Source organism: Crotalus tigris, unplaced genomic scaffold (assembly GCF_016545835.1).
Source record: "Crotalus tigris isolate CLP2741 ecotype Arizona unplaced genomic scaffold, ASM1654583v1 scf7180000017975.10810073628:1450386, whole genome shotgun sequence".
NCBI classification, from domain to species: domain Eukaryota; kingdom Metazoa; phylum Chordata; class Lepidosauria; order Squamata; family Viperidae; genus Crotalus; species Crotalus tigris.
The window spans coordinates 364,547-386,026 of NW_024096754.1; the positions used below are offsets into that span (position 1 = coordinate 364,547).

At 45.2% G+C, this 21,480-nt stretch overlaps 1 protein-coding gene across 2 annotated transcripts in view; it reads left to right on the forward strand.

The window, feature by feature from the left end:
• AHCYL2 (adenosylhomocysteinase like 2) overlaps positions 1 to 21,480 on the forward strand; it is a 79,794-nt gene that overhangs the window by 19,059 nt on the left and 39,255 nt on the right. The window contains exon 1 of one of the 2 annotated variants that reach the window (XM_039345720.1): positions 18,439 to 18,768. The exons of the other annotated variant lie outside the window; for it this stretch is intronic. Coding sequence (XP_039201654.1) covers positions 18,712 to 18,768 — 57 coding nt within the window. The 5' untranslated portion in view covers positions 18,439 to 18,711. Of the gene's footprint in view, positions 1 to 18,438; positions 18,769 to 21,480 lie in introns of those variants that run through there. 2 annotated transcript variants of the gene reach the window in all.

Consider the following 21,480-nt stretch of genomic DNA (forward strand, 5'->3'; position numbering starts at 1 on the left):
GAGATTCGGCCCTTCCAAATCCCCCCACGGAGGGTGGGGGTCCTGGCAGACTGAGTGTACCCCTAATCAAGAATCCGGCGTTCAGACGCCTTCTGGAAGGCCTTGTGTCTGTTCCTGGCTCATGTGCTCAGTCGAAACCCAAGCGTGGGAAGTGAAGCGCAGCTATCGTGTAGCATAGCAACCGGATCGTTGGGCGAGCGATTGATTCTAGCCTCCTTTTAGTCTCTTGCAGCAGAAATTGTACTGGGGGGGGGTTCCCTCTCGGCAGATTTTGGCAAGAAAATGAGCACATGCCTCACCAGTCTGCCTCCGTTCAATCAGCCGCTGTGGGATATTCAGAACGGGCTGGGGCCTCTCATTCCATTGACGGGGAAGAATAGGGATTTTAAGTTTTCACTGGCCTGGGAGCAATGCCGACCGTTCTTTTGAAACAAGGGCAGGGAACAATGACCTGTGGACTTCAGCTCCCAGAATTCTCCAGCCACTCCTCCTCCACTGCACAAGGCCCATGCTCCCTTCGAGTACTTATGATGTTACCTATTGAATAGAATAAAATTAGAATTAGAATTAGAATTAGAATAGAATAGAATAGAATATATGGAATGGAATATATGAATTAGAATAGAAATAGAGTAGAATAGAATAGAATAGAATAGAATAGAATAGAATAGAATAGAATAGAATAGAATAGAATAGAATAGAATAGAAATAGAATAGAATAGAATAGAATAGAATAGAATAGAATAGAAAATATGGAATAGAATGGAATGGAATATATGGAATAGAATTAGAATAGGAATAGAATAGAATGGAGTGGAGTGGAATAGAATATAGAATAGAAAATAGGGAATAGAATAGAATAGAAAATATGGAATAGAATAGAATGGAATATATGGAATAGAATTAGAATAAGAATAGGAATAGAATAGAATAGAAAATATGGAATGGAATGGAATATATGGAATAGAATTAGAATAGGAATATAGAATGGAATGGAATAGAAAATATGGAATGGAATGGAATATATGGAATAGAATTAGGATAGGATAGAATAGAATAGAATAGAATAGAATAGAATAGAATAGAAAATATGGAATGGAATGGAATATATGGAATAGAATTAGAATGGAATGGAATGGCTGGCTCAGGAATTCTGGGAGTTGAAGTCCACGAGTCATAAAAGAGCCAAAGTTGCCTGCCCCTGGCATCGGACAAAGTTCATCATCTGATAAATTCTTATCACCATTTATGGAAAGCCTGGGAAGCTCAAAGCGAAATTGGATTGGTCAAATCGGATTACAGGAGCTGGAACGATATCCTTAAGTCGTTTAATCTTCGCTTACTCAGCTGGAGACAGCAAGCCGCCTTCCTCTCGTGTGACTCTTCTCCGGGACGTGTGAGGCCAGACGTTGTGGGTGTTCCATCCCTGGAGGTTTTTAAGAAGAGACTGGACAGCCCTTTGACTGGTATGGTAAAGGGTCTCCTGCTTGAGCAGGGGGTTGGACTAGAAGACCTCTGAGGTCCCCTTCCAACTCTGTTCTGATTGACTTGACTAAATGAATCATTATAACTGAAATCCTTCCTGTATTATATTTATTAAATTTGGACAGTAGTAGATTGACAGACTTCGGCGTTTGACAGCATTGAGTTGCTTTCTAAATTTGATGTTGATGTTGCAACGGTCGTAAGCGCGAAAAGGGATCATGAAGTCACTTTTTCCAGAGTCTTTGTAACTTCAAATGAAGACTAAATGACCTACGGTAAGTCAAGGACCACCTGTACCCAGATTAGATTAGTTTTCCGAAAACATTCCAGCAACCAGCAAACACCAGCCTTAACAATTCAATTTTGCATCACGAGGTCTGGGGAGCTAAGAGTACACCTTACAATTATTTGCCTAGCAAACTTTCAGAATTACAACGGCACTCTCACAACCAGATCTATACCATCGCAGCCACCTCCAGGATCGTGTGATCCAAATTCAGGTACTTGGCCAGCCCGCAAGTACCGTGTTTCCCCCAAAATAAGGCCGGATCTTATTTTATTTATTTATTTTTGCCTCCAAAAGAGGCACCAGGTCTTATTTTGGGGGGTGTCTTTGTTTTACTCACCTCCTGCACCGACAGCACCACCTATCCGGTCCACTTCTTCTGGGGCCGAAGTTCTGTAGCTGCATTCGGGTCTGCATTTCACAGTCGAGCCTCTCCGGAAGGCCACTGCAGCTGAGGACTGAGCTCTGGATTCAATCCATAGCTCGTTTCTCGGCTGCAGTGGCCTTTCTAGAAATGCAGGCCTGGCTGAGAAATGCAGGCCTGGCTGCAGAAGAGGCCTCAGAAGAAGAAGTGGGCCGGCGAGGAGAGGCCTGGCTGCAAGGTGAGCGGGTGCAGAGCGCCTGGGACAGACCCACCTCCCCACCCTCACCCTAGCTTGATTTTTAGGTTTGTACCTTGCCCTAAAACTAGGGCTTATTTTGGGGGTAGGGTTTATATTAGGCCACCCCCAAAAATCAAGCTAGGGCAGGGGTTGGCAACCTCGGCTCTTTTATGACTCGTGGACTTCAACTCCCAGAATACCTGGCTGGCTGGGCAGGGTTAGGCAACCTTGGCTCTTTTATGACTGGTGGACTTCAACTCCCAGAATTCCTGAGCCAGCCATGCTGAGGGGAAGGGAGAGGTTTCCTGGCTGAGGAATTCTGGGAGTTGAAGTCCATGAGTCATGAGGAGGCCATAGTTTCCCCCATGCTGACTCAGGAATTCTGGGAATTGAAGTCCACAAGTCATGAGGGGGCCATAGTTCCCTCATGCTGGCTCAGGAATTCTGGGAGTTGAAGTCCACCAGTCGTAAAGGAGCCAAAGTTGCCTACACCTGAGCTAGGGCTTATTTTCAGGGTAGGCCTTACTTTCAGGGAAACACGGTATTTACAATGGTTGCAACACCCCAGTTCCTCTGACTGTCATTTGCGACCGTCCCAGCCGGCTTCCGACAAGCTAAGTCAGTGGAGGAAGCCAGATTTCACTTAACAACTGTATAATTCACTTTACAACCTCAGGGGATTCACTTAATCGTGACAAAAAGAGGTTGCAGATTCAGATGGGACTCACTCAATAACCACATTGTTGCTTAGGAACGGAAATGCTGGTCCCAAGTATAATACAGGCAGTCCTCAACTTACAACAGTTTATTTAGGGACTGAAGTTACAACAGCGCTGAAAAAAGGGACTTATGATCATGGTTCACACTTAACGACCGTTCCAACATCCCCAGGGTCACGGGATCAAAATTTAGACACTTGGCAAGCAACTCATATTTACGACGGTTGCAGTGTCCCGTGGGGGGGGGTGTCACGCGATCCCCTTTTGCTACCTTCTGACAAGCAAAGTCAGTGGGGGAAGGCCAGGTTCACTTTAACGACCGTGGCAAGAAACGTCATAAAAAGGGGCAAAATTCACATTTCACTTAGTGACAGAAATTTTGGGCTGAATTGTCGCAAGTCGAGGACTTCCTGTGTAATAAGCTGCTTGAGTTCGCTGTAACAGGTCGTCCAGCTGATTGCTCAAGAAAGTCAATCTTTTAGTGATTAATCTTCATTAAATTAAAATTACTGCACGTGTTTCATAGGAGAAACTCAGTTATTGCAAAACAAAGAAAATGTGTCTTTTTCAATGACTCAGTCTTAGATAAGGCTTTTATAAAATGTGCGTGATTCACTGGATGTCTCATATTTGTGTTAACTTTTCTTTGAGTAATGCGATAATAGCTATTTCTTCAAAGTTGAGGATTAAAGGCCTTTGTACTAAGCCTGCTACAGATCAGTTCTTCAAGAACCACCATTATTGTCAGACTAGAGTTGACGATTCTCAAAACCATGGAGTAGCGGGACAAACCTACACTCAACTAAGTATTTTAAAAAGACAACCTTCATTAGATTCCATCAGTTGCTTCTCGTCCTGCCTTCAGGTGCTTTGGAGAACAGTATGTCTAGTTTAACGAAGAGAAGGACGAGGGGGGGACATGATAGCAGTCTTCCAATATCTCAGGGGCTGCCCCAAAGAAGAGGGAGTCAAGCTGTTCTCCAAAGCGCCTGAAGGCAGGACAAGAAGCATCGGGTGGAAACTAATCAAGGAGAGAAGCAACCTAGAACTAAGGAGAAATTTCCTGACAGTGAGAACAATTAACCAGTGGAACAATCTACCTCCAGAAGTGGTGAATGCTCCAACACTGGAAGTTTTTAAGAAGAGACTGGACAGCCATTTGTCTGAAATGGTATAGGGTTCCTACCTCAGCAGGGGGTTGGACTAGATGACCTCCAAGGTACCTTCCAACTTTATTATTATTATTATTATTATATTTCAAACACAAATCTGGTGAAATATATATATATATATATATCTCAAGTTGATGTTTTGAAATCTAGTTCAGATATTTGCTTGAGCCTCATGAGATAGCGTTAAGTCACGTGACTTCTTTCACTGATTTATTGAGCTCTAAAGTGGGACCCTGTTGTAAAAAAAAAATGAAAGTGTCTCTTGTTGACTGTTCCAATCAGAACCTGGAAGTTATTTTATCATCGCTGGATAAGCTCCCTTTCTTTCCCCTGGTACCCTGAACTCTGCTGGCAAATATTGCCTTAAATCAAATATGCAAGGACAATTTTTCAGAAATGAACAGAGAACACGATTTTAATTAGAAACGGGTACGATAAAGAATCGTAAAAAACGTCCTCACAAAAATTATATTCTGTTTTTTAACCTTGAACATTATGTACTTATGTCCTATTTTTCCAACCGTGCTAAAGAGCTTTTTAACAATAAAACACAGATAATGCTAGTGTGCAGTTAAATCAAGGAAAAGGATTGTAGGGGGGGGGGAAATAACTAACCTTATTAAGAAATTTCTTTAACAAATCAAGATACAGTAGTCCTCGACTTAACCGCCACAACTGAGCCTGAAATTTCTGTCGCTAAGTGAGGTTTGCCCCATTTTACGACCTTGCCACTGTTGTTAAGTGAATCTCTGCAGTTGTTAAAGTCAATCCAGTTTCCCCATTGACTTGGCTTGTCGGGAGGTCAGAAAAGGGGAATCACGTGACCCCGTGACACCGCGACCGTCGTAAATATAATAATAATAACAACAACAACAACAACAACAATAATAATAAAAAAAGTTGGAAGGGACCTTGGAGGTCATTGAGTCCAACCCCCAGCTAGGGCAGGAAACCCTACACCATTTCGGACAAATATGAATCAGTTGCCAACTGACTGCATGTGACTGAACGGATGCTGCAACGGTTGTGTGAAAAATGGTCAAGGAAAATGGAGAAGGGAGAAGAGAAGAGGAAGGAAGGAGGAGTGAAGAGGACCAAGAAGGGAGGAGAGGGAGGGAGGGAAGGAGAGAAAGAGAAGAACTGTGGGGTCAGAGCTTGGTTGTTTTCTTGCAGACGTTTCATGACCCAGCTACGGAACATCATCAGGGCTAGAAGGCTGAAGTTAGAAGGCTGCTAGTACTGATGACGTTCCCTAGCTGAGCCATGAAACATCTGCAAGAAAACCACCCAGCTCAGAGAGCACTAGGGACCCCATAGTCCTTCCTTCCTTCCCTCCCTCCCTCCCTCCCTCCCTCCCTCCCTCCCTTCCCCTTCCTTCCTTCCTTCCTTCCTTCCTTCCTTCCTTCCTTCCTTCCTTCCTTCCTACCTACCTACCTACCTACCTACCTACCTACTCCTTTCTAGGACTGATGCTGTTCCCTAGCTGAGCCATGAAACGTCTGCAAGAAAACCACCCAGAGAGCACTAGGAACCTCAGAGTTCTCCTTCCTTCCTTCCTTCCTTCCTTCCTTCCTTCCTTCCTTCCTTCCTTCCTTCCTTCCTTCCTTCCTTCCTTCTTCTCCTTCTTCTCCTTTTCACTCCCTTCTAGCACTGATGCTGTTCCCTAGTTGGGTCATGAAACGTCTACAACAAAACCACCCAGCTCAGAGAGTACTAGGGACCTCATAGTTCTCCTTCCTTCCTCCCTCCCTCCCTCCCTCCCTCCCTCCCTCCCTTCCTTCCTCTTCTCCTTCTTCTCCTTCTCCTTCTTTTCACTCCCTTCTAGCACTGATGCTGTTCCCTAGTTGGGTCATGAAACAGCTACAAGAAAACCACCAACCTCAGAGAGCACCAGGGACCCCACAGTCGTCGTCCTCCTCCTCCTCCTCCTCCTCCTCCTCCAACCCCACTCCTTTCTAACACCGATAATGTTCCTGTCAAAGCAACCATGACAGTTCCCTAGTTGGGTCCTGAAACACCTGCAAGAAAACCACCCAGCTCAGAGAGCACCAAGGACCCCACAGCTGAATTCTCTTCTTCGGTGCCCTCAAAGTGCATTATTTAAAAACCCGGCTGCGTGTTGGGAATAACTTTAATGGTGCTGCCTATCCTGGTGACATGGCAAAGAAGGGACGGGGTGAAACGGGGTTCAAAGACTTCCCGTTCGCTCAATGTATTTACACATTTGAAAGCAGAGGAACCTGCTATTCCCCCCCCCCCGCAAATGGTTGCCAGTGACATTCCTTCTGGTACCCCACATCTCCCCCTCTTCCCCCCCCCACACATATGGCCTCCCTCCTCCTCTTCCTCTGGTTTCTTTGGGCAAAACAGCCAGTCCCCCCTCGTTGTGCAAACACCTCCAATTGTGATGCTAACTCGGTCCCCCTCACCCCAACAGTCCCCAAGGCTGTTAAGGGAACAGTTACTCCTTTAAGCCATATGACTCCCCCTTCTCTGGCTGGCCTTCCGCTAATGATGGTTAAATGTGGGCTCTTCGGATGCTTTGAATTCAAAACCCTTTGAGCTCAGAGCAAAGACCGAATCCGGGGATCGGAAGACTTAAGAAGAGTTCGCTCAGTGACCGTTCCAAGTTACAACGGCGGCTTGCGGCCATTTTTCAGACTGAACGACCGTCGGCAGCATCCTCGTGGTCCATGTGATCACAGTTTGGATGCCTGGAAACTGGCATTTACTTAACGACGGTTGGAGCATCATCACGCTAGGTCTTAAGACAGGGGGGTCCTCAACCTTGGCTACTTTAAGAATTGTGGACTTCAACTCCCAGAATTCCTCAGCCAGCTTTGCTAGCTGAGGAATTCTGGGAGTTGAAGTCTACAAGTCTTAAAGTTGCCAAGGTTGCGGACCTCCCCTGTCTTAAGGGACTGGTTCTTGATTGGATAGGCCATTTTGAGGGGGTGGGTCTTTGGTTCCTTTGGACCACTGATTGTTCCAGGTAGGCGGTCCTTTCGATGTCACCTGTTTATTGGTTGAAATAACTCTTTATCAAACTGAAAAAAAAAAGTTTTGGAGAAGTTTATATAGCTACCTGTCTTACTAGGTACAGGCAGTGCTCAATTTACTACCCTTCGTTTAGTGACTGTTTCAAAGTTACAACGGTATTGAAAAAGGTACCTACGACTGTTTTTCACACATATGACCATTGTAACCATCCCTGAGGTCACCTGACGGCGATGGCATCCTGGGGTCACATGATCCCCTTTTGTGACTGTGTGTGTGTGTGTGTATGTATATATATAATTGATTTTTGTAGGGTTAGGATTAGGGTTGAGTTTTTCAAAAATAACATTCTTAATATTTAGCAAACAGCATGTTGTCTGGATTCATGTATTTAAAAAACAATGAGTAATAATTAATTTCTATATTATCATAATATGTTATTAAGTACTCAATAGTCTTCTTCTTACTGGTATATGTTCAATGTTACATATCACGTTCCTTTCTCTCTTAACTCGTTTTTCTAGCCGTTGATAAAAATTGTCCCATGTTCTAAAGTACACGGAGTGTTCTTTCTCTGTTATCTTCAGTGTCAATCTGTCCATTTCTGCACAATGTAAAATTTTCTTAATTAGTTCTTCCATTGGTAAGTTTTCATTTTTCCAATATTGGGTAAATACAATTCTTACTGCAGTTCACATGTAAAATTAAATATATGCAATCTTTCTCCTAGTTTCCTCCTATGAAACCTAACAGAAGCAATTCTGGCTTAAAATCTATAAGTTTTTTAATCGTTTTCTCTAACCATATGTATATTTTTGAGCAAAATGTTTTAGCTTTAGAGGACAGGTCCACCAGATATGATAATAAGTACCTGGTTCTTGTTGACATTTCCAAATTCTTGCTTGGCGTCTTTTTAAACATTTTCGCCAATCTGACCGGTGTTAAATGCCATCTGTAAAACATTTTGTATAAGTTTTCTTTGCAAGCAAGCCACCACTTTCGTTAATTTGGGGTTTCTTTCCCATAAACTTTGCCCTTTTCTAATTCTATATTATGTCCAAAGTTCTTTGCCCATATTATCATTACTAGGATTGTTGATGTTTACACCAGAATTAAAGCTCGCTTATTCCTGCTCTGCATTTGCTTATTCCCGCTCTGCATTTGTTCCCACGAGTCGGTTGGGTCGTCCTTGGTCAGACAAATGGATAGAAAATGGCTTTTCTGCAGAAGGAAAGAGGACCCAGTCTTAAGGGTGTCATGGAAAAACCGAATGAAAAAGACAAGAGACAGGAGCACAAAACAATAATTCTTACTTTTAAGATTCAGAGGTTTATTTTGCTAATCATTTGGAGCATAGCAAGCATAATAACCCAACGTCACTTACATTAATAACCCATTGCAATGAGGTCCACTGGCATAGCAGATTCCAAAAGGACAGATATAGGCTAATGGCAAATAAATCAGGTCCAGACCCAACTCTTTGTAACTTTTCCCGTTCTAAGACGGTAGTCAGATGGTCTGCTGACTTTCTACTGACTTCCTGCTTGCTGATTTTTGATGATTTCTGCTGACTTTTGCTGACCTCTTGCTGACCTTCTGCCGAACATAACTTTCCACATATACCCGTGTACATTGGAACCCGCATCCGTCAGCTACTTTCAGTTCCCTATTTCTTAACTGTTCCAAACTTTACGTTCTAAATATAATAATAATAGTAATAATAGTAGTAAAGTTGGAAGGGACCTTGGAGGTCATCTAGTCCAACCCCATGCTCAGGCAGGAAACCCTACACCAGGGGTAGGCAACCCAAAACACTCAAAGAACCACTTGAACCCGTTTCCCACCAAAAACAAAACACCAGGAGCCGCAAAACCCTTTTGATATCTAAAATGAAGGTAACACTGCATATATCCTTTTTTATCTTTATTATAGGTGTGTGTGTGTGTGTGTGTGTGTGTGTGTGTGAGAGAGAGAGAGAGAGAGAGAGAGAGAGAGAGTATTTGTGTATGTGTATGTGTATACACACACACACACACACACACATTAAAAATAAAAGTAAAAATATGACTCTTGGGAATATCCATACTATTAAAACAATGATCACCGAGAGAATGCTTTAAGAGAATAAAATTACATACACACACAGGTAAAAAAAGGATGTATGCAGTGTTATCTTCATTTTAGATGTCAAAAGGGTCTCTCTCTCTCTCTCTCCCTCCCTCCCTCTCTGCCCTTGGTCTACCACTCCTCTTCCCCCCACACACACACTCTCTCTCTCTCTCCTCTCTCTCTCTCTCCTTCCCTCTCTCTCTTTCTCTCTCTCTCTTTCTCCCCCCCCCCTCCTATCTGCTGCTCACCTGCCAAGCTTCAGGCTGTTGTCCAACAAGCTCAGGGGTAGGCAACCTCGGCTCTTTTATGACTCATGGACTTCAACTCCCAGAATTCCTGAGTCAGCCTAGCTGGGCTAGCTAGCTCTCTCCTGCCCTTCCTGCTTCCTGCAGAGACACAGCAAAGGGAGGAGCTCCGCCCAGTAAGCTTTTCAGCTCCTCGGAGAACACTGTGAGTGCACTCTCTTTTACAAACACACACACACACACACACACACACACACACACACACAGAAGCAGGGAAGTGCAATTGCCTCTCTCTGTCTCTGTCTCTCTCTGCAAAGGCAGAGGAGGCTGGGAGCCACAGGGGAAGGCTCAAAGAGCCGCATGCGGCTCCGGAGCCGCAGGTTGCCGACCTGTGCCCTACACCATTTCGGACAAATGGCTGTCCAGTCTCTTCTTAAAAACTTCCAGTGTTGGAGCATTCACCGCTTCTGGAGGCAGGCTGTTCCACTGGTTAATTGTTCTCACCGTCAGGAAGTTTCTCCTTAGTTCTAGGTTGCTTCTCTCCTTGATTAGTTTCCACCCGTATATATTTGAAACAAGCAAGCTTAACAAAATCATAAAGTACAATTGCAAAACTGCAAAATTAACCATAGCACAGACAAGCCCGTCATTAAGTGAGTTTTGACTCATTTTTAACAGCTGTTAAGCGAATCACTGCAGTTGTTAAGTTAGTGACACGGTTTTTAAGTGACTCCAGCTTCCCCCGGAAGGAAGGTCGCAAAAGGAGATCACGTGCCCCCCCGGACACTGCGATAGTCGTAAGTATGAGTCGGTTGCTGAGCACCTGACTTTTGATCACGTGACCACAGGGGTTCTGCAGCAGTCATAAGTGTGAGAAACGCTCGTAACTCACTTTTTTCAGTGCTCGACCTGTCTTACATTTATTAAATTTGTCTTGTTGTATTTTATTATATTTATTACATTTGTACAGTAGCAGACTGACCAACTTGAGCATTTGAGAAGATTTATAAAAGGTTAGAACAGAAGAGGAAGAAAAATATCCTTATCTGTAGTATTTGATCGTTCAAACTTAATCGGCATATTTTTGAAAATTTCCCATCGTAGAAAGCTTTCATCACGATTGTATTTTTTTTAACCTAATATTTACTAATTATTTATCTAATAATAGTAATAATAATGAATAAAGTTGGAAGGGACTTTGGAGGTCATCAAGTCCAACCCCCTGCTCAGGCAGCTATATCTTTATCCGATCTATATAGCCACCCATGTCCACTAACAAGTGATTGTATAATTCTACAAGATCAGAGAAAGTGATTAAAACCTAAGCAAAATCATTTACAATCCTATTTAATCTCACCACGTTTGCCAGTAGATTATTACATTGTTTTTGGTAAGGTAAGTGTTCCATTTTAGTAAACGGCCCAGGCACTGCTAACTAGGCAAGAATTAGAGCTTTCAACAAGTAGATTGGGGGTGGGGAGAAAGTAACTTAAAAGGGTGCATGGTATCATCCAGCTAATTAAAATCCCTCCATTAAAGCAGAAATCAAAACTCTTGTCTTAACAGAGATGTTTTGCAGACTTGCTTTAGATGCAAAGGGTTTCCTTGTTTTCTGGGCATGTTTTAACTTCTTTGCCAGTTGTGGTTTGCTATAATAAACTTTTGGGCAAGTCAAATCATATCATCCGGGCATAAAAGCTGCACAACTGGGTATTAAATGTGTGTTACGTATGTGTATACTTTTGACAGCAAGCAACTAAATTTCATTTTTAATGTGTGCCAGTCTGCCCACAGTAAAAAAAATGACAGTAAAGGATTGTCTGTCTGTATGTATATCTCTATCTGTCTGTCTGTCTATCTATCTATCTATCTATTTAGATCTATCATCTATCTCTCTATATCTATATATCTATCATATCTATCTCTCTGTATCTATATTTATCTGTCTATCGATTTATCTCTATATCTGTTTATCTCTATATATCTATATATCTATATCTATTTATTTGTCTATTGATCTATATCTCTTTATCTCTATCTGTATCTCTGTCTGTCTGTCTGTCTATCTATCTATCTATCTATCTATCTATCTATATTTCTCTATATATCATTATATCTATATCTATCCATCTATATATCTATCTATCTAGATCTATCTAGATCTATCATCTATCTATATCTATATATCTGTCATATTTATCTATCTGTCTATATATCTGTCTATCGATCTATCTCTCTGTTTATCTATCTCTATATATAATCTATCTATATCAATTGATCTATTGATCTATATCTCTTTATCTTTGTCTATCTCTATCTATCTATCTATCTATCTATCTATCTATCTATCTATCTATCTATCTATTCATCTATCATCTATCTGATATGCTCAGGGTTTTGGGGGTTTTTTGGCAAGTTTGGGGATTATCCAAAGAAAAAATTGGTGTTTAATACCAGGGATTAAGCCAAAATAAGGTCACTTCCATTTCACCCCACCGCAAAAGTTGGAGAAGGTTTTATTGATCTAGGTTTGTGTGCAGAATACGGTACCCATCAACTGTGTGTTAACTCCAGTGTGGGAGTAACTATTCAACAACTCTACAGAAATATATATATAATAAAAAGAATTCTTTTCTGCTGTCAAAATGTTCTCATTCGTTAAGAGCAGAAGTCTTGGGAATTTTCCGTTCTCTTGCTTTAAAGCACACTCATTTTGTGTTCTTTTCAATCCCCCACATGTTTGGCGCTTAATAGATTTAGCAAGTTTTGAGTCAGTATTAATGTCTTTTAACGCCTGCTTGATTCATAACTCGGCGTGGTTTTTTTTTTTTTACTTTTATCCGTCCAAGTTGCAGGATTTTTTTTTTCCCCCTTCCTGCTTTGAACTTACAGAGTGTGATGGCTTCAGAGATATTTGTTGACTGTTGCAGTGTCCCAAGGTCAGGTGACCCCATCTCCTTTTGTGACCTTCTGACTGATTCACTTAACTTATATATAAAGAGAGAGAACAAATCCCCCTCCCTCCTAACCCGGATGGTATTCCCTAGTTGGGTCATGAAATGTCTGCAAGGAAAAAACAACTAAGCTCAAAGACCACCAAGGACCCCACAGTGCTCCTCCTCCTCCTTCTTCCTGCAAGCCCCCCTCCCTTCTAGCACTGATGACGTTCCCTAGTTGGGTCATGAAACGTCTGCCAGGAAACACCAAACTCAGAGAGCATCAGGAACTTCACAGTCCTTCCTTCCTTCTCCTTCTCCTTCCCACTCCCTTCTAGCACTGATGGCGTTCCCTAGTTGGGTCATGAAACATCTGCAAGAAAGCCACCCAGCTCAGAGAGCACCAAGGACCCCACAGTTCTTCTCCTTCCTTCCTTCCTTCCTTCCTTCCTTCCTTCCTTCCTTCCTTCCTTCCTTCCTTCCTTCCTTCCTTCCTTCCTTTCTCCTCCTTCCCACTCCCTTCTAGCCCTGATGATGTTCCCTACTTGGGTCGTGAAACGTCTGCAAGAAGAAAAAAAAGAAGCTCAGAGACCACCAAGGACCCCACAGTCTTCCTCCTCCTCCTCCCCACCACCCCACCTCCATTACACATGTTAAGCCGTGATTTGTTTAACTGTGGCAAGAAGGCTTGTGATGCTCATTTCGCAACCGTCTCGCTTAGCCACGGAAATTGTGGGCTCCCCCGTGGTCGTAAAGCGGACGGACTGAGCCATCTGCAGCTCCTTTGGGCTGCAGGAAGCTTCCCACGGCCAGCTCTGTCCGGGATTTGGCCCAGCGGCGTGGCCTCGACTAGGCTCCCCAACCTGGCTCTCTCGTGGCCGATTTTCCGGCTGGACAGAGGCTGCTGATCAATCAACGTCCTTTCCCTCAGTCTTTTTGACGGCTCTCGGCCAGGAGGGGAAGCAGAGCTGCGCTGACTTCTGGGCTGGACGTGGTGCGCCTTTCTCAGGCTGCCCACGGGGCATGGAGGGCGGAAAGAGGGGCCCTGGGCAGCGCAGACGCCAACCGGGGATGCCCCTGAGTTACCTCCCTCCCCCTGCCCAGCTCTTTGGCTGGGGTTTGCATGGGCACCGGGCTTTGTATATCTGTCTGCTCATCCATCCATCCATCCATCCTTTGTCTATCCCCCATGTCTGTCTGTCTGTCTGTCTGTCTATCTAACTCTGTAGACCTGTCTTTCTTTTTTATTATTATTATTTTTCACCATACACCCAAACAAACTTAAAATACATAAACATAAATCTTTTCTTTTCTGTAGACCTGTCTTATCGATCTCTCGACTGATGTATTCATCTATCAATCGATCCATCTCTAATTATCTCTATCTATCTGTCTGTCTGTCTGTCTCTCTATCTATCCTCTCTATATCTATCTATCTATCTATCTATCTATCTATCTATCTATCTATCTATCTATCTCTGTCCGTCTGTCTATCTGTATCCTCTATCTATCTATCCTCTATATCTGTCTGTTTGTCTGTATCTATCTGTCTATCTATCTATCCTCTTTCTATATCTATCTATCTATCCTCCATATCTGTCTGCCTCTCTGTCTGCCTGTCTATCTGTCTGTCTACATGCCTGCCTGCCTATCTATCCTCTCTTTCTATATCTATCTATCTATCTATCTATCTATCTATCTATCTATCTATCTATCTATCATCTGTTTCTATTTTTGTCACTCTTGGTCTGTCTTTCGGTCTATGTCTATTCCTTCCTTCCTCTTTCTTTCTTTCTTTCTTTCTTTCTTTCTTTCTTTCTTTCTTTCTTTCTTTCTTTCTTTCTTTCTTTCTTTCTTTCTTTCTTTCTTTCTTTCTTTCTAGTGCTGAGGGTCCATCTTCTGCCTGGTGTTTCTTGGAGGTGTCAAGGACGACCCTACTTGTCAAAGTCACCATCCCCATTTTCTTCTGAGCTGACCCCTTCTGCCATCCGGGCAGGGCAGATACATTTTTGTTGTTGTTGTTGTTGTGTTAACCGTTGCTCCCCTTTTCCTGCTGCTCCCCTTTAATCCCTTGGTTCCCTTCCTGGGTCTTTGCCGATGCCAGGCAGGCTGCCACTCGCTCCTGATGGTGGTGGGGGGGGCAAGGGGGAGAGCCAAACGTAGGCAGCAGGGCGCGTCTCCAGGCCCTGCCCTAACTCGCCCTCCCCTTTCCAGTCCCCATCTGTTGCCCATGGGGAGAAGGGCTTGACTCACGTGGACTTGCAGGCGAGAAGGTTTCTGAGTCAGGGCGGATGTGAGCCAAGGCCTCCTTCCCATCGTAAGGTTGGACAACCTGGGGGGGGGGGGAATCAAGAATCCCCTTCGAAGGCATCCAGATACTTGCCAACAATCCTCGCTAAGCTACTAATCCTTGCTTCAGACGACCACCTGACCTGGTCGAATGCCGATATTGTTCTCCCCTTGTGCGGAGGTGTGCTAGCTCCTCATTCCTCCCCCGGACGTCCTCTGCAGTGGATCCTTGAGGATGAATGTAGATCAGCGGTTCTCAACCTATGGGTCGCGACCCCATTTGGGGTCGATCGACCATTTTACGGGGGTTGCCAAACAATGCGATCCGCCATTTCCCCCCCTCAGGGGGCGCCGCCACGCATGCACGGCGCGCATGGGGGCGGCACCACGCATGGGGGGGCGCCGCGCATGCGCGGCACGTTTGTGTGACGGGGGTCGCTGTCACACAAACATTGAGAAACGCTGACGTAGATTCAGAATTTTTTAAAATAAATAAACGTGAGTCAATAAGCAACGTCTTGTCCCCGGCTCAACCAGACTGAGTAATCTCCTTTTGTCTGTGGAAAAGCCAGCGCTTGTTTAAACATGTCCAGGTGCTCGTGATGTTTTGGAAAAACGCACCCTGGCATGATCTCAACGGCTTTTTCTGACACGGTCAAGGCCAGCCACATGGGGAACAGGCATGCCAGCGCCCCGTTTCCCTGAGCCCGGCAGTCTGGCTCCGTGCGCCTCTATCTGGAGTAAATCTATGCAAATAAATATGGGTTTTCCCCCCCCCCCCGTTTGATTTCCCGTATTTAGCAGTTGCTTCACAGTGGTGTAGATTGAGCAGAATCTGTTGAGTCTATTTCTCAAAGGGCCTAGGCCAGGGGCAGGCAACCTTGGCTCTTTTATGACTGGTGGACTTCAACTCCCAGAATTCCTGAGCCAGCCAGGCTGAGGGGAAAGGGAGAGGTTTCCAAGCTGAGCCAGGCTGGCTCAGGAATTCTGGGAGTTGAAGTCCACGTCATGAAGGGGCCATAGTTCCCCCATGCTGGCTCAGGAATTCTGGGAGTTGAAGTCCACCAGTCATGAAGGGGCCATAGTTCCCCCATGCTGGCTCAGGAATTCTGTGAGTTGAAGTCCACAAGTCATGAGGGGGCCATAGTTCCCCCATGCTGGCTCAGGAATTCTGGGAGTTGTCCACAAGTCATGAAGGGGCCATAGTTCCACCATGCTGCCTGAGGAATTCTGGGAGTTGAAGTCCACAAGTCATGAGGGGGACATAGTTCCCTCATGCTGGCTCAGGAATTCTGGGAGTTGAAGTGCACGAGTCATAAAAGAGCCAAGGTTGCTTTCCCCTGGCTAGTCTGAGGGGGTTAATGAGTTTGGCTCCTCCCCTCCTCCTCCTCCTCTTTCACTCCGCAAACCCCACTCCTATCTAGCCCTGATGATGTTACCTAGTTGAGTCACGAAATGTCTGCAAGAAAGCCACCAAACTCGGAGAGCATCAAGGGCCCCACATTTTGCATTTATTTCGTACCAGGATTTGAGTTTGCCTTTTGCGACTTGCAAATTATCCCCGTAACCGCTAGTCCTCACCTTACGACCGTACTGCAACCTTCCTACAGGTAGTCCTTAGCTTACAACAGCTCATTTAGTGACCGAAGTTACCACGGCACTGAAACAAAGGGACTGATGGCCGTTTTTCACGCTGAAGGACTGTGGCAGCCTCCCCCCAGGGTCACGTGATCAAAATTCTGACTCTTGGCGGCGACTGATTCGTATTTACGACGGTGGTCGTGTTCCGGGATCACGCGATCCCCTTTTGCGATTTTCTGAGAAGCCGAATTCGCTTAATGACCGTATGACTAATTGAACAACTGCAGCGACCCGCTTCACAGCTGGGGGCGGGAAAGGTCCTAAAATGGCGGCAAAACTCACTTAAGAACCGTCTCGCTTAGCAACCGAAGAGTCGGGCTCTACCTGTGTGGCATTTAAATCCTAAATATCTCCCTGTCCAGTGCTGATGATTTTAGTTCTCTTGGAATTTAAAACTCTGCTCTTTCACAATGGCTGAATTTAAAATCCTCTTTCAAGCTGGAGGCAGGGACGCCGCCTTGCCAACTCATTAGCCAGGGCTGAATTTGCTGCCACTCTATCGTACACGGTGCCTGGCCTTTTCCTATTTGTCCTTGTGTTGTTGTGGTTGTTTTCTCCAAAATCTCTAAATTAAGAGTTTTCTGGCCTTTTTCTCCCTTCCTCCAGCCCTGGAATTGATTTGTGTGAGCTTCCAGCGCCCTCTAGTGGTGGTTTTCTTGCAGAGCCCAAAATAGGTAACAGCACCATCAGTGGGAGGGGGGAGGAGGAGGAGGAGGAAGAGGAAGAAGACGACTGTGGGATCCTTGGTGCTCTCTGAGCTGGGTGGTTTTCTTGCAGACGTTTCATGACCCAACTAAGTAACCTCATCGGTGCTAGAAGGGAGGGGGGTTTGTGGAAAGGAGGAGGAGGGGGAGGAGGAAGACTGTGGGGTCCTGGGTACTCTCTGAACTTAGTGGTTTTCTTGCAGACGTTTCATGACCCAACTAAGTAACCTCATCAGTGCTACTGTAGAAGGGAGTGGGATTTGCATATAAGAGGAGGAGGAAGAGGATGGCTGTGGGGTTTTTGGTGCTCTCTGGGTGGAGGAGGAGGAGGAGGAGGAGGAGGAGGAGGACTGTGGAGTCCTTGGTGCTCTCTGGGCTGGGTGGTTTTCTTGCAGACATTTCATGACCCAAACCCATTTCATAACATCATGGGCGCTAGTGGCGTTATCTAGTTGGGTCACGAAACGTCTGCAAGAAAACCGCCCAGCTCAGCGAGGACCAAGGACCCCTCATTTCAACCCTGAGCTACAGATATTTCCTTTAGATTAAACGAACTGTGGGCACCCTTTGAATCCTGCCATTTCTGATCTCTCATTGTGCGGTAAATATAGCTGAGAATAACTGAGTCGGAAGGGGCCTTGGAGGTCATCTAGTCCAACCCCCGGCTCAGGCAGGAGACCCTGTAGCATTCTGGTTGTCCAGCTTCTGCAAAACCTCCAGTGTTAGAGCATTCACAACTTCTGGAGGCAGGTTGTTCCACTGGTTAATTGCCACCAGTGCCAGGAAATTCCTCCTTTGTTCCAGGTTGCTTCTCTCCTTGATGAGTTTCCATCCGTTGCTTCTTCTCCTGGGGCTTTGGAGAATAGATAGACACACACACACACACACACACACACACACACACACACACCCTCTTCTTTGTGACAGCCCCCGAGATACTGGCACACTGCCTTTTTGATGCACACTCCTCTTTTGTGCAGAACCCACCAGAGGGAGCTGCAGGCAAGCCAAAGAAGGCATCTTGGATCGAAACACGTCTCTCAAAAGTTAATTTTGAATACTTTCAGACTGGCCCCGGGCCAGGCATCCTTGCCCCGCAAGGAGAAGTTCTGTCGGGCTCTTTCCTTTGGCAAACTTGCGATGCTATCTGATCCCAAGGCTACACAGGAGAAGACCTCTGTTGTGCAGGAACACCTCCTTGACCTTGGGGCTGATTGTCCTCAGATATCGGGAACTTTGGGCAACGTCATTTATTGGTTCTGCGAAGATTAGGAGAACCTGCCCACGGAGCTGCAAGCAGACTACTCCTGTGGTCTGTAGTCGTTGGTGCTTCCTTTGAAGCGTCCGCTTGCGTCCTGGGCCAAGGACTTGGCGCCCTAGAGGAGCCATCAACTCTGCTCTTGGTTCCTGGAGAAGAGACCCGTGAGTTGTGAGTTCTTCTGGGCTTCATAGCTGGACCAGCTTTGTAGAGGCAAACCACAGCCTCCTGAGAAAAAGACACACACCGTGTTTGTAAAGTTGCTGGGATGGAGGAGCGGGAGGAGACCGAAAGGACCTCCGCTTTCCACTTGCCAGACTGGATGGTGAGTCAACCCTGAGTAGCTTCCATGAGTAAGAAAGCGGGGGGGGGGAGGGGGGGAGAGAGAAAACTTGGACTTCCGTTGTGTGATATGTTGTCGCTCGGATTTATTGTCTTTTCAGGACTGAGGTTAGCCTTAGCTGACAAGGTTTAGTCTCCCAAGGCAGAAGCGAAGCCTTGAAAGGGAACTGGGTGACTTTGGGCAAAACACCAGGTGGGGAGTTCTAGTCCCGACTTGGACGTGAAAACTGGCTGGGTGACTTTGGGTGAAACACCAAGAGGTGGGAAGTTCTAGTCCCAAGTGAGGCATGAAAAGCTGGCTGGGTGACTTTGGGCCAGTCTCCCAGCCCAACCCACCTCACAGGGTTGTTGTGGAGAAAGGAGGAGGAGGAAGTTGTGCGGAATATGTTTGCCACCTTGAGTTATTTGTAAAAAATAATGAAGCATGATTGATAGGTAGGTAGATAGATAGACAGTAGATAGATAAAAAGATAGATAATAGTAGTAGAAGAAATGATAATGATGAGGAGAATGAGGATGATGTTAGAAGGGACCTTGGAGGTCGTCTAGTCCGACCCCCTGCTCAGGCAGGAAACCGTGCCTATAGTATTTCAGACAAATGGCTGTCCAGTCTTTTCTTAAAAACTTCCAGTGTTGGAGCATTCACAACTCCATGATAGATAGATAGATAGATAGATAGATAGATAGATAGATAGATAGATAGATAGATAGATAGATATGATAGATAAAGATGATAGATAGATAGGTAGGTAGGTAGGTAGGTAGGTAGGTAGGTAGGTAGGTAGATAGATAGATAAAGATGATAGATAGAGATGATAAAGATGATAGATAGATAGATAGATAGATAGATAGATAGATAGATAGATAGATAGATAAAGATGATAGATAGATGGATATGATAGATAGATAGATTGGTAGCTAAAGATGATAGATATAGAGATGATAGATAAAGATGATAGATAGATAGATAGATAGATAGATAGATAGATAGAGAAATAAAGAAAAAGAAAGAAAGGAAAAGAAAGAAAGAAAGAAAGAAAGAAAGAAAGAAAATATTCTTCCTATGTTTTAGCCTCCAGTCCCCCTAATCCTCTTAGCTGCTCTTAGCTGCTCTTCTCTGCCCCCTTTCCAGAGTCTTGAACCCCTCCACCCGGTGCATCAGGAATATCCCCAGGCCCCCTTCTGCATTGTTCTAGACATAGACACACACATACACACAAACACACACACACAAATCTGCCGAGATGCCCCTTTGCATTACCTTAGGATCAGGACGCACAGATTTCCTAAACCTTTCTAAGCGCCGCTCCCTTCTTCCCATGGCTTGCCTGCCTGCCTGCCTATTCAGAGCTGACAGGAAGAAACATGGCTGCGCGCCTTTATTTTTAGAAGTCCCAAACCTTTTATTATCGCCCTCGAAAATATTTGGGAGTGGGGAATCTGGGTATCTGAGGTGGAGAGATCCGAGAGACACCAACTTGGCAAGCGATGGCGACGCCGTTCAGGATGGACATTTTTCTTCTTCTTCTCCAGAATTGCAACCGATAGGAAGAACAATTCATTCACCCTTATTTCCTTTGTAATCTTCACGTAATCTTTCCTCCCCAGATTAAATAAGCAGGAACTCTCCGTATACACCTAGTTCCTCGGCTCACAAACCCAACTGAGCCCAAACTTTTAAGTTGCCAAGCAAGGCATTTGCCCCCTTTAACAACTGTTCTTGCTGCAGTCGTTAAGCGAATCACTGCAGCTGTCAAATTAGTAACACAGTCGTAAAGCGAAACCGGCTTCCCCCCCCCATGGACTTGGCTTGTCAGCAGGTCGCAAAAGGGAATCCCGTGACCCCCCCGGGACACTGCCATCGTCATAAATACGAGCCAGTTGCCAAGTCTCTGAATTTTGATCACGTGACCGCAAGGATGCTGCCAACGGTCGTAAGTGTGAAAAACGGTCGTAAGTCGCTTTTCCCGGTGCCATTGTAACTTCGAACTGGTCACTGAGTCGTAAGTCAAGGACTGCCTGTAAAAGCTTTGCAGCAGCAGAATAAAGCAATTCAGAGAATAGTTTTAAACACCTAGACCAGGGGTAGGCAACCTTGGCTCTTTTATGACTGGTGAACGTCAATTCCCAGAATTCCTGAGCCAGCCATGCTGAGGGGAAAGGGAGAGGTTTCCAAGCTGAGCCAGGCTGGCTCAGGAATTCTGGGAGTTGAAGTCCACGAATCATGAGGGGGGCCATAGTTCCTCCATGCTGTCTCAGGAATTCTGGGAGTTGAAGTCCACGAGTCATGAAGGAGCCATAGTTCCCTCATGCTGGCTCAGGAATTCTGGGAGTTGAAGTCCACCAGTCATAAGGGGGCCATAGTTCCCTCATGCTTGCTCAGGAATTCTGGGAGTTGAAGTCCATGAGTCATAAAAGAGCCGAGGTTGCCTACCCCTGGGCTAGGAGGCTCACCACTTAGAACAGGAGGACTTAGGCCAGGGATAGGCAACCTCAGCTCTTTTATGACTAATGGACTTCAACTCCCAGAATTCCTGAGCCAGCCACGCTGAGGGAAAAGGGAGAGTTTCCAAGCTGAGCCAGGCTGGCTCAGGAATTCTGGGAGTTGAAGTCCACGAGTCATAAAAGAGCCAAAGTTGCCTACCCCTGGCCTAGGCCAGAGGTAGGCCTAAGCCTAGACCACTTTATGACTTGT